Source organism: Papio anubis, chromosome 1, assembly GCF_008728515.1.
Source record: "Papio anubis isolate 15944 chromosome 1, Panubis1.0, whole genome shotgun sequence".
Lineage (NCBI taxonomy): Eukaryota > Metazoa > Chordata > Mammalia > Primates > Cercopithecidae > Papio > Papio anubis.
Window position 1 is genome coordinate 60,916,183 of NC_044976.1, and position 13,642 is coordinate 60,929,824.

The following is a 13,642-nucleotide window of genomic DNA, read 5'->3' on the forward strand; positions in this document are numbered from 1 at the left end:
TGCTGGGATTACAGGAGTGAGCCACCACACCTGACCTAGATGGTAAAACTCTAAACAAAATTATGCAATTATATCATTAATCAGGACAGTGAGTAGTTTGGTGGGTTGCTGTGGTTGAGAAAGGGCATGCTAAGAACTTCTGGAAGGCAGCCAACGTTCTTGTTTTTGTCCTGAGTGGTAATTACAAAGCTGTTTATTTTCTAATGTTTTAAAACCTCATTCATTTATGTTTTATGTACTTTGTCATATGTAGTATACTTCACAAAAGTTAAAAAAAAAAAAAAGGTTTACAAAATTAAGAACAATGGTCATTCTCAGGCGAGGGAGAGATCAAATTGAGGAAGGCCATTGGTAGCTTTGAAGGTTACCAGGCTGTGATGTCTGCTTTCTTAAAATGAGCAGTGGATACGTTGCTGTTTATTTTATTATTACATTTTGTACATGTACTTTATTGTATTATTTTATAGGTAGGTCACCAAAAGTGCAATTAATAAAAAAAAATTTGATACACTGGAATTCATTAAAAACTTTCACACTTCATATGACACCATCAAGAAAGTAAAAAGATAATCCATAGGAAGGGAGAAAGTATTTGTAAATCAGATAGCTGATTATTTTACAAATCCAGAATATATAAAGAACTCTTTCAGTTCAATAACAAGAAGATGAATAACACTATCTTAAAATAGCAAACTTTTTTTTTTCTTTTGAGACAGGGTCTTGCTTTGTTGTGCAGGCTGGAGAGCAATGGTGCAATCTTGGCTCACTGCAACCTCCACCTCCCAGGCTCAAATGATCCTCCCACCTTAGCCTCCCAGGTAGCTGGGACTACAGTAGGCACACGCCACCATGCCTGGCTATTTTTTGTGGTTTTGGATAGAAACAGAGTTTTGTCATGTCCCCTAGGCTGGTCTCAAACTCCTGAGCTCAAGCAATCCTCCCACCTCAGCCTTCTAAATTTCTGGGATTACAGGTGTGGGCCACTGCTCCTGGCCAATGACAAAAGATTTGAATAGACTTTTCTGCAAAGAAGGTACACAAAACAATGTGCCAATAAGCACACAAAAAGATGTTCAACATGTGTAGGTTGTTAGGGAAATGCAAATCAAAACTAGTGAAGTTCCAATTTACAATCACTAAAGGTGTCCTAATCAAAAAGACAGATAATAACAAGTGTGGATGAGGATTTGGAGAACAGAAATTCTTATTAATTGCTGATGAGAATGAAAAATAGTATAGCCACATTAAAAAAAAAAGAGTTTAGAAGTCTCTAAAAATGTTAAACATAGAGGTACCATATGATCCAGCAAATCCACTCTTAGGTATCTACCTAAGAGAGATGAAAACGTATGTGGACACAAAGACTTGTACATAAATGTTCATGGCAGCATTATTCCTAACAGCCCCAAAGTGGAAATGATCCAGCTGTTCATCAACTGACAAATGGATAAACAAACTTTAGTGTATCAATACAATTTGGCAATAAAAAAGGAAAGAAGTATTGATACATACACAACACGGATGAATCTCAAAAACTTATGCTTAGTGAAAGAATCCAAACACAAAAGATCATACAGTAAATAATTCCATTTATATAAAATGTCCAGAATAGGAAACTCTATACAGATAGAAGTAGGTTAGTCACTCTCTAGTGCTTGGGTAGGAGTGACTGCTAAAAGGTATAAGGAATCTTTCCAGGGTGTTGGAAAAGTTCTAAAATTAGCTTGTGGTGATACCTGCACAACTCCGTAAATATACTACAAACCATTAAGGTATACACTTACAATAGGTGAATTTTTTTGATATGTAAATAATACCTTAATAAAGCTATAAATTTGTCAAGTAGGGCAGTTTCCTTAAATATTACTGCATTTTTCTGGAAAAAAATCATTTAAAACTTCTGGAACTTGATATTGCTCTATTGGCAATTTGGTTCCTTCCTGCCCCAATCCTTCTGCCTTTAAGAGGGGGAAAATTCAGGGGCATAGTAAATACCAAGTGTTTTCCAAACATAAAAAAGTATAAATCCTCACAGATTAAAAAAAATCCTCAAATGACTGAGAATCTTTCTTAGGGCTGATAAAGAATAAAATGGGTTTAAAAAATAAAGAAATGAACTATCTATAATGAGGCAATTTTCCAAATTCTGAATGACAGAATACAGGGCTTTCTCCTATAAAGCCTGAGGTAATCATTTTTAAAACTGTTTGGTAGAAAACAGTTAATATTCTGGGAACTTTAATGTTTTCATAAATAAAACTGAGTACTTTTGCATCAGTTGATAACAATAATCTCATATACTTAAGGGCATATCCAAATATTTGTCTTTCTAGCAAAAAAAATTCTGTAGGAGGATTGTTTTTACCGTTGACGTGAGGAGGAAACTGCCAGGCCTTGTTAGTTGAGGGACCGATGTCCCTGCGATTGCCATGGCAACGGTCTGGCTTATCATACTTCCGCTCTCACTTTCATAATCATCAGTGGCTATACAAATTGGTCTTCCTCGTTGATTGTGAGTTTCTAAAGAAAAATAGTCCAAAAAAATAAATAAATAAAACTCTTTAGTTGAACTAATTCCTTTTCCTATTCTCCACTATTCTTTAAAAGAATAACCTGTTAACATGTAATAGTTATTAGATTTACTTCTTTTAGATAATATTTTAAATATCTTTAACAGTAACTCATTGCTATAGTAATAATTTATAGTTTATAGAGAACATTAACTTGCTAGTCAAAGAAGATATAAGAATATAAACATTTCTGCCTTCAGGTAAGGAAATTCATGTTAGTGATCAAAATAATAGAAAGACCGCTCAACTATCAGTCTCTTAAAGGTAAACAGTTGGTTATCTTTGTAACACCAGCACCTGTCGAAGTTCTTAATACACATTAGATACTCAGGAAACGTTTCTGTTTTACTAAACTGGAAGCTTTCGGGCTAATTGCTAGTTTAAATTCCCTCATTCGCCCTAACGAAAATATTGTTGCAAACTAAATTCTATGTTTAAGTAAATTCTAAATATGTAAAGCAAGAGCAATAAAACTTTGTAGGGTCTAGTTTTGAAGAAGTAATACCACTCAACTTATTAACCTGGTGTTAGCAATAAACATAATTCCTGATATTCAAGTGAATATTCATTTCAATTTTATATATATGAATAAAGTCAAAACTGACGGTGGTAAACATCTGTCAAGTTTTCTTGTATTTTTTCAGATGTACAGTGCATGTTTACACAAACATTTCCTAAAATGTAGGTACAGAATTGCTATAAAATCATTGTTTTAAAATTCATCATAAGAACTATTTAAAGCAATCTTATATGGAATTCTCTCACATGGTCAAAGGTTTTTTTTTGGCAATATACTTAAATATTTATAGTTTACTTTTATCAGTGCACAATTCTTACTTTCCTAAAATAAGATCTTCATCTTTGAGATATTTTCTAACACTTTTAAACATTGAGCTTTGCCTTTAAAATGTCTTAATTATACCAGGTACCTGTAAAATCATACAGCTGAGGTACAGTTTCCATGATAATACCAATCAGAGGTAGATACAACATGGCCACTCGAGCCTTTATCTGGGGGTCAGAGTACCGTGGGTCTGAGTCATGACTGGAGAGTAAATTGTGTACCATATTGATGACTTTCTTATGCAATCCAAACAGTCTATTTAAAAAGAAGACGACAAAGAAGAAAAAGCAGTAAGGCCACAGAGATTAGCTAACATCTTTAAAACAAACAGTAAGTCATGGTATTGAAAAAATTTTGTTCAATTTCTTACCTTTGTCATATATTTGCATGCATTCCATTCCTACAAAACATTTCTCATTTTAAAATAAATTAAATGTATAAAAATGTAAAAAATGTGTAAAATAAGAATTGAAGAAAAGGAAATGCTATACAAATTCACTTAGAATTAAATCTGAATATTTTTATATTAACTCCTTATTAGTATATTTGAATATAAAGAAACTAAGACTACTTATAGTTACATTTTGAAGCTAAACAAGGTAAATTTTAAAATGCTGTAAATGTTATTACATCAAATCAGATCTTTTCACATTTACCAAAAATAAATTACTCCCTTTTTCTGAAAGAAAAATCCCCTACCTAATGGATTATGTAGCCCACAGGCTGGGGTTGCCTTTGACATCTCTATTTAAACTGCACTTCTTTACTAATATACCTCATTTGGGCCCTTACAACTTTTTTAGACTCCCAATCCCCCTCAGTTTCAAATGGGCTAATACACTAACAAGGGCCACTTTCACTTAAACATTTTTGTCTCTCCTTAAGCTGATGGCACTTTAACTATGCAAACCATTCTAATTTAAAATTTATCTACTCCAACTTCAACTGGCCCTTAATGTTGCATCCACCAGCAGTTTCAGATCTCACTCTCTCTCCTTAAGCCTCTTATTATCAATCACAACTGAAGACCTTACTTCCAACTTAGGAAAGAAAAGCCATTCTGAATTTGCTCTGGCCAGGTCTTTTAACACAATTCCATCTTTATAGCTCACAAATCATCTTTCCTTTTTGTCTCAGAAAAAATGTGCCTTCTCACAGAAAATAATTTCTCCATATGTTCAATGAACCCCACCTTTTTTCAATAGCTTCAATGTCTCCCTTCATTACGCTCTTCCCTTTTTTCTTCAAATATGTCTTTCCTATCTTGAAAATACATCATCACTTTAAAAAGTTGAGACTAGAAAACAGGTAGTCTTCCTCCAAAGCCCTTGATTGTATCTGCCATTTTACAAAGCTGTATGTGAAATCTAGATGGAGATTCTTTATTCTTTCTTCCAGCTCTTTATTCATAAAGTATACCTTTATAGAGGCTTTAAAACACATGAAAGCAAACAGCTAAGAGATGGCCACACGCTCAGACTACAACATCCAGAAAGAGTCTGCCTGCACGTGGTGCTTTGCCTGCGAGGTGGCACCACTGGGCCTTGCCTGCACCAGCTCACTCAGAAACACAACTGTGACAAGATGATCTGCCTCAAGGGTTATGCTCACCTGCACCCCTGTGCCGTAACTGCCACAAGAAGTACAGCCACAAAACATGCTGCGTTCCCAAAAGAAGGTCAAATAAGACACCTCCCCTGGCTCCTCCTTCTCCCACTGGGTGGCCTCCTGCCAAGCCCCATGGCCCATGTTTCCCTTTTATTGACTAGTGGGTATAAGGAGGGCCAGTGGGCGGAAAGTATACGTTTAAACATTGTCAAGAACCACATCTAGTGAACCTATCTCAGATCTCATTATCCAGCTCCACTTGACACTTTGTCATCTTACATAATCTCTTCTCAGGATTTTCTCCAGTAGTTCCCACCTTCCCCAGATTCCCCACCATTATTCCCAAGGCTTAGATCCTGGCCAGTTGCTTTTCACGTTCTCCTCTTTGACTTCCTGTATAAGCACTAATGATTGCCAAAGGTGTTCCTTATCTGTCAGCAGCTACCATACTCATACTTCAATCTACCTAAACTCTATCCACTCGTCTTCATAAAACCTTTTCATATGTTTACACAGCTTAATCCCATTCAGTTATTAAATATATATTAATACAAGATCTGTAATATCATATTCTAGATGTTGAAGATAAGACATTCCCCATTTTAAAGGAGCTCACTTTAGCAAGAGAAAAACACAAAATAATAATTCTTCAATACTTCAAAGGATTTTTCAATTCTTTATAAATGCTACAATAAAGGAATATAAATCCTTTCATCTTCTAAAGAACCATGTACTACAAAACCAACATTTAATCATAGTGTACTGTTTTGCAGTCTTAACTTTCTAATTATAATGAAAGTTTCTAAAGAGCAAATCTTTGGTTAATTATAGAACATATTATTGCCACTTAAGGAATTATTCTTGATTATATAGCAGCATGTGGATTGAAAGACAAACATTCCTCTCAAGGATCTTTCTAAGACAATGCTGCATATAATCTATATACCTCCCAAGACAGTAAAATTTAAAGGTGAGATGTGAGTTTCTTACAGTTAATCATTCATTCATCAAATTAACATACATTACCAAGTGCCCACTTTGTTCCAGACACAATACTAACACACTGGGAACACAGCACTGAACAAGAAAGACAAGGTGCCTGTTCTTATGCTGGCACATGCTCACATTCTACTGTGAGAGGACAGATAATAAACAAGCAAATTTCAGATAAGTGCACTGTAGAAACTAAAACAGGGTTATATGGTTAAGAATGACTGTGACAAGGGCAACACGGCTGTTATTTATTTATGAGACAAAGTCTTGCTCTGTTGCCGAGGTTGTGGCATGATGTTGGCTCACCATAACCTCCGCCTCCCAGGTTCAAGTGATTCTCATGCCTCAGCCTCCCGAGTAGCTGGGATTAGAGGGATGCACCACCACGCCCAGGTAATTTTTGTATTTTTAGTAGAGATGGGGTTTTACCATTTTGGCCAGGCTGGTCTCAAACTCCTGACCTCAGGTGATCCACCCACCTCAACCTCCCAAAGTGGGATTATAGGTATGGGATTATAGGTATGGATTATAGGCTGGGATTATAGGTATGAGCCACCACGTCTGGCCTATTTATTTATTTATTTATTTAATTTTCTTGAGACAAGGTCTCACTCTGTCACCCAGGCTGGAATACAGTGGTGTGATTATTGCTGCCTTGACCTCTTGGACTTAAGTGATCCTCCCTCCTCAGCCTCCTGAGTAGCTGGGACTATATAGGCATGCACCACCACGTCTGGCTAATTAAAAAAAAAATTATTGGTACAGACAGGGTCTCACTATGTTGCCCAGGCTGGTCTTGAGCTCCTGGGCTTAAGCAATCCTCCTGCCTCATCCTCACAAAGTGCTGGGATTACAGGCATGAGCCTCCGTGCCTGGTCAACATGGCTGTAATTTAGGTTGGGTGGTCAATGAAAATCTCACTGAGAAGCTGCTGTTTGAACAGATACCTGAAGAACCACAAGCAAGAAATGATTATGTGAACATCTGAGGGCTGTTCAACATTGCTTCAAGAGGAGAAAAATCCACGTGCAAAGGCCTGAAGGTGGGAATGAGCTTGGCGCATTAGAGAAACAGAAAGTAGGCCAGCATGGCCAGATCTTGGTATGTGAGGAGGAAGAGAGTGGCAGGAGAAGACAAGAGCCAGATATACAGGGCCTTAAGAACCTATATATATGCCCATATATATGGCAACTATATGCAAGACTATCTTGTAGTCATGAGACGCTCCAGCCTTAGGATAAAGCTGACACTTCCAGCAGAGGTAAGAAATGTAAAGAACTGGAATCATGATGGTATCACGGAACTGATGATATTACTGTGATAAAAACCTATTTTTCTGGGAGTTGATCCGTTCGGAGCCCCCTCCAGCTTTATACCAGGGAGCTGTTTTCTTCTTTCTTTCCTCTTTCTTGCCTATTAAACTTTCTGCTCCTTAAAACCAAAAATAACAAATAATAAATAATAAAAATCCTATCTTTCTTCCAATTTTGAAATAGTAAATTTCCTTCCTTTAATAAAGCCAGCTGGAGGAAGAATTTTCTATTTATTGTAACCAAAAACACCTTCATATACTAAGTAAACATACTGAAAATATAGATTCAAATGAGTGAGCTATACCAGTTATTTTAAAAAGCTAGTATGTTTAGATAAGTTGTTTTTAGAGCGTTTTTCCCCAAACAACAGATTCTTTTATTATTTTTTTAAATGACATCATAGTCATTTGTCAAATGGCAAAATACAAAAGTGGCGCCAAGCAGGGGTGGAAGGCCCAGAGTTTCACCCATTTAGTTTGCCCTCTCTGTACTCCAAAGTCTGCACACACTGCCCACCCCAATCTACACGGAAACCCATTAGCACCTCTTCAGGACCCTCCAGCTCTGTTTAGAACACAGGGTGAAAAACTATTTCTTTAAAATAGGTTCCAAACTTAGGAAGTTGCCATTATAAAAACACATGTCTTTCTCTTGGAGATCTGGCCTTTCACAATTTATTCAGTATTGACTATGCCCCTGACATACTGCTAAGAACTTGACATACCTCCTCTCTTATTCATTCAATAAATAGAGAACCCTTGTAAAAACCTATTTAAAGTATCTTTTTGTTCTCTGGAGTTCTTGTATGAGGCTAAACTGCATTATAAACTTGTATTATTCCTACTATGAGAAAAACACTTTTAAGTCATTATTACCCAAATGAGTTATGGTCATAGTATTAAGATGGACATACCACACAAAGGATGCTGGACCACAACAACACATCAAGCTTTTTTTTTTTTTTGAGAAGAAGTCTTGCTCTATCACCCAGGATGGAGTGCAGCAGTGTGATCTTGGCTCACTGCAACCTTTGCCTCCTGGATTCAAGCAATTCTCATGCTTCAGCCACCCGAGCAGCTGGGATTACAGGCACAAGCCACCGTGTGCGGCTGATTTTTGTTATTTTTAGCAGAGATGGGGTTTTGCCATGTCAGCCAGGCTGGTCTCGAACTCCTGGACTCAAGTGATCTGACTGCCTTGGCATCCCAAAGTGCTGGGATTAAGGTGTGAGCCACTGCGCCTGGCTACATCAAGCTATTTCTATAAATTCAAATCATCAGGCCAGTGCAGTGGCTCACGCCTATAATACCAGCATGTTGGGAGGCTGAGGCAGAAGAATTGCTTGAGCCTGGGAGGTAGAGGTTACAGCTGGCTGAAATCAAGCCACTGTTGTCCAGCCTGGATGAGGGTGACAGCGTGAGACCTATTCTCAAAAAAACCAAACAAACAAACAAAAATCACCTCATCAGACAACATATTTTTCTAATTACATCAATTTCCAAACATCCTTTAAAAATGTACACAACTTTGGAAGTTTTTAAAACCTAAAGACATTTGTTTATAGGGCAATTTTTGAAATAAAATACTACATAGTATGATGGCAAATTATAAATTTTTGGCCAGGCGCAGTGGCTCACACCTGTAATCCCAACACCTTGGGAGGCTGAGGTGGTGGATCACTTGAAGTCAGCAGTTTGAGACCAGCCTGGACAACATGGTGAAACCCCATCGTTACTACAAAAACAAAAAAATTAGCTGGGTGTGGTGACATGTGCCTGTAGTCCCAGCTTCAGGAGGCTGAGGCAGGAGAATCGCTTGAACCCAGGAGGCAAAGGTTACAGCGAGCCGAGATCCCACCACTGCACATTAGCCCGGGAGACTCCGTCTCAAAAAAAAAAAAAAAAAAAAAAAGAGAACTTGGGCTCTAGAATAAAGCCTTGGTTCAAAGCCTGGCTCTGCCACTTTTTACTCAGTGACCTTTCTGTGTTTCTGTTTTTCTAATCTGCAAAATAGGTATAATAACAGAACTTGCCTTCTTAGAGTTATTCTGAGGATTAAATGACTTAATACTTATAAAGTACTCAGAACTGAGCCTATCATACAGCTATTATTCAGTAAGTGTTATTTTTTTCATTGTTTAAAATTCTTCTTCACTGAAGTGACTTTAAATACATGTATATTCACACAATTTGCATACCTGAGATGTTGCGGAAGAAACAGAAGGTGATGGAGATGCAGGTGGAGTAAGTAAGCTGCAGGGTAAGTTTAATGTAACATAGTGCTCATGACTGCAGATGATTCGCAGAAAATCCAGCCTCAAGGATACCAGAATGCTTGGATTCGGTAATGAGTAAAGCTTTGAAGACACCTTGTAAGCAATGCATAAGTAAGAGAACACCAATTGAATCTATTATTTCTTTAATACTAATACCAGAATGGCGAATTAGAATTAAAGAGGTAGTACTTGGTATCCAGTTTGGATTTTGTGGCTTAAGTAACAGTATCACCTTTTTCCAGAGTTACTGCTAAAATTAAAAATTTAAAACTATAAGGTTTACTATATAAACACATTTGACTAACCTAAAAGCCACATTCTTGTGTTTCCAATATAGCACCAATATTTCTACTTCTCATAAAACAGGGAAAACATATACCACCAAAATAACTTCATATTACTTCCTTCTTTTTTTTTTTTTTTTTTTTTTGAGACAAAGTGTGTCCCTTTGTCCCCCGGGGGGGGTCGTGGGGGCATATTCGCTCCCCGCTGCAAGCCCCCCGTGGGTTCACGCCATTCTCCTGCCTCAGCCTCCCGTGTAGCTGGGACTACAGGCGCCCGCCACCGCACCCGGCTAGTTTTTTGTATTTTTAGTAGAGACGGGGTTTCACCGTGTTAGCCAGGATGGTCTCGATCTCCTGACCTCGTGATCCACCCGTCTCGGCCTCCCAAAGTGCTGGGATTACAGGCATGAGCCACCGCGCCTGGCCTTTTATTACTTCCTTCTTAAAAGAAATTATCAATTCTTTTTATAGCAATTTGTGCTTACCTATATTTATAATTTGTCTGTTTTCTCAGCGACATCATAAGCTACTTGAGGAGACATACTATAAACTGATTTGATAGCTTTAGTATCCCTACAGCTTAGCTCTATGTTTGACAAATATAGGAGGTCAATGCTGAAAGAAAAAAGACAGGATAAGTTCTGGTAGCAATAGTACATAAAGTTTTGGGGGAAAGGTAAAAATGATACATATCATGTTGAAGTACTTTCATGTGGGTGAGTGCCCATGCACAGTTTTAACTTTTCTGTTAGACGAACTAAAAAAGGCTGGGCACGGTGGCTCACGCCTGTAATCCCAGCACTTTGGCAGGCCAAGACGGGTGGATCACGAGGTCAGGAGATAGAGACCATCCTGGCTAACACGGTGAAATCCTGTCTCTACTAAAAAATACAAAAAACTAGCCGGGCGAGGTGGCGGGTGCCTGTAGTCCCAGCTACTCGGGAGGTTGAGTCAGGAGAATGGCGTAAACCCAGGAGGCGGAGCTTGCAGTGAGCTGAGATCCGGCCACTTCACTCCAGCCTGGGTGACAGAGCGAGACTCCGATTCAAAAAAAAAAAAAATTTAAAACAAAATCAGCTATGTGTGGAAAAGTTCCAGGATGCTTTTAATTTAGTAAAGTCAAGATAATGAACAACATTTGGCAAATGTGTAAACATCTGTCCATAATTCCAAACTCTACAACATCCAGGGCTGGATTAGGAGGAATACCCAGCAAAATGCAGTTGCTTTAAAAATCACTCAAGATACAAAAGTCCAGTCGGTATAAATGCTCCACTTGCATGACATCTTGAGACTGCTTTACATTACTACTGACTTGATGGTATGATCCAGAATGGGATTAAAGAGTCACGAGTAGGCCAGTATAACTCAAGGAAATACTGGCTGTACTGATAACAGCTTGCTACAGTCCTTGTGTCCTGATAAAACAAGTGTAATTTATTTTTGCCTTGCTAGTAAATACATGTTACTTTAGGCTACTTTTTGTTTCAACATCAGTATATAAATGTGCTCTTAAGGTCTCTTAGCTCTAACTCTGAAAAGAACATAGTATTTAAATTATTTGATTACTAATTATTCCTAACTACGGATTACCTGTTTATAGCAGGACTTTATAAGGCTAAAAACAAATCCTCTGTCCATAACAGACAACAGATCATTGAGAAAGAATGCAAGGCTTGTATTGAGTCTCTCAACCATTTCTGTGTCCTGTGAAACAGAATATAAAACAAAAACAAATTAAAGTATGATAGTTTAATCGGAGCTTGAAAGAGAGATAAGTGGGGAAAAAGTTATTACCTTCTGAAATCGTGAAACTATATCACTAGCAATCGTGCTGACAAGAGCTGCAATGTCATCCATGAAACGTTCTGGAAAACGACTTTTCCTTGGAGCATCAAGTTTATCATTAAAGTATAAATGGTGCACCATGCTCTTTACCTGAAAAAAAGATAGAAATTATGAGTTTAATTTCCTATGAATATAATTAACAATTACAACAACTCTAAACACCTGGACTCTCTCTAAAATATGTCATGTAATTTAATAGATGACTGAAATATTTTTAGCTTCTCAAATATTTTTTAAAGTTCCCGATGATGTTTTGTATTTGCTAAGAAAACAAACAAAACACTATATTACCTTCAGAAAATTATGCTGGCTAACAATAGGACAAAAAATTCTGTGTATGTCAACAAAAAAAATTTCAACCTTTAAATTTTTTTTTTTTATTTTTTTATTTTTTTTAAGGACACAGGGTCTCACTCTGTCACACAGGCTGGAGTACAGTGGCATGATCATAGCTCACTGCAGCCTCCAACTCCTGGGCTCAAGTGATTCGCCTGCCTCAGCCTCCTGAGTAGCTAGGACTATAGGTGCACACTACTACACCCAGCTAATTTTAAAATTTTTTTATAGAGACGGGGTTTGGCTATGTTGCCCAGACTGGTCTCAAATTCCTGGCCTCAAGTGATCCTTCTGCCTCGGCCTCTCAAAATATTTGGATTACAGGCATATAATCTATCACATGCAGCCAAAAAAAATTTAATTAAATTTTTCCAAGACTCAATAATTTTGCCATTCCAAAGCTCCCAAACTGTAAGCTTTGAAAGGTTAGAAACTCAGTCTTCACTATAGTGTGCTCAGTAGCTAATACACAGATGACGGCATATAGTGGGAATACAATAAATATGAGGACTATATTGTACTGTATTTGTATTGAATATTGTACAGATTCTTTATTATAACACTGTGGTAATGGTAATAAAGAATAAACTTTAAATTCAGGGAAATTGAAGCTAAAGTCCTATACTTAAAATAGAGCACAGCCAAGTTTTAAATTGCAGTCTTTGACTATTTTGTATTTTAGAAATCTGAACATAAATGTAAGACTATTAAAAAACAGTCAAAAATTACAATTTTTACCTTACAAGAGAAGCAGAGAAGCCCATGAATTACAAATTTAAGGTTTATTTTCTAGGAAAAAAATGAGTTGTCACTTACATGTAGTCCCTGATTTATTTTTTCTGTAGATTATTAAATCTCTAGAATAAAATGTTCTCTTACCCATAACATAGGCAACATTCAATGCTGAGTACCACCCTATGACATACTCTGGAAGATCCTTTTCTCTTTTTTGTTGTTTTATTTTTATTTTTTTTACATACTTCTTTTTTGGAATAAAAAGTTTCAGTGATTTCAGCTTTCTAGAGGCTGAAGAGGAAGGTGAAGAAGATGGTCCCAAATGCTGAAATGTCTGAGTTTTAATTACAGTCCTACTACCTACAAGCTGTGCACACTAAGACAAGTTACTTAACCTCTCTGTGCCTTAGTAACACCTAGGCCACAGGGCAGTACTAGCATATTGTGCCGACTTGATAAATGTTTGTTGCCTTTGTTTACATATGTGTATGTTTACATATACAAGTTTATATGTACAGGTGACCCTTGAACAGCATGGGTTTGAACTGCATGGGTCCACTTATATGTGGGTTTTCTCCCACTTCTGTCATTCCTGAGACAGCAAAACCAACCCCTCCTCTTCAGTCTACTCAATGTGGAGACAATGAGGATGGAGACATTTATGATGATCTACTTCCAATTAATGAATAGCAAATATATTTTATCTTCCTTATACTTTTCTTAATAACATTTTCTTTTCACTAGCTTATTCTAAGAACACAATATATAATACGAATAACATACAAAATATGATTATGTTATCAGTAAAGTATTTGGTCAACAGTAACTATTTGGTC

At 37.1% G+C, this 13,642-nt stretch overlaps 1 protein-coding gene across 1 annotated transcript in view; it reads right to left on the reverse strand.

Annotated features, from left to right (window-relative positions):
* DOCK7 (dedicator of cytokinesis 7) overlaps positions 1 to 13,642 on the reverse strand; it is a 223,319-nt gene that overhangs the window by 73,020 nt on the left and 136,657 nt on the right. Inside the window, exons 26-30 of the mRNA XM_031664896.1 lie at positions 11,685 to 11,825; positions 11,481 to 11,594; positions 9,499 to 9,696; positions 3,500 to 3,719; positions 2,366 to 2,520 (exon numbers count right to left, since the gene is read on the reverse strand). Coding sequence (XP_031520756.1) covers positions 2,366 to 2,520; positions 3,500 to 3,719; positions 9,499 to 9,696; positions 11,481 to 11,594; positions 11,685 to 11,825 — 828 coding nt within the window. The remainder of the gene's footprint in view (positions 1 to 2,365; positions 2,521 to 3,499; positions 3,720 to 9,498; positions 9,697 to 11,480; positions 11,595 to 11,684; positions 11,826 to 13,642) is intronic.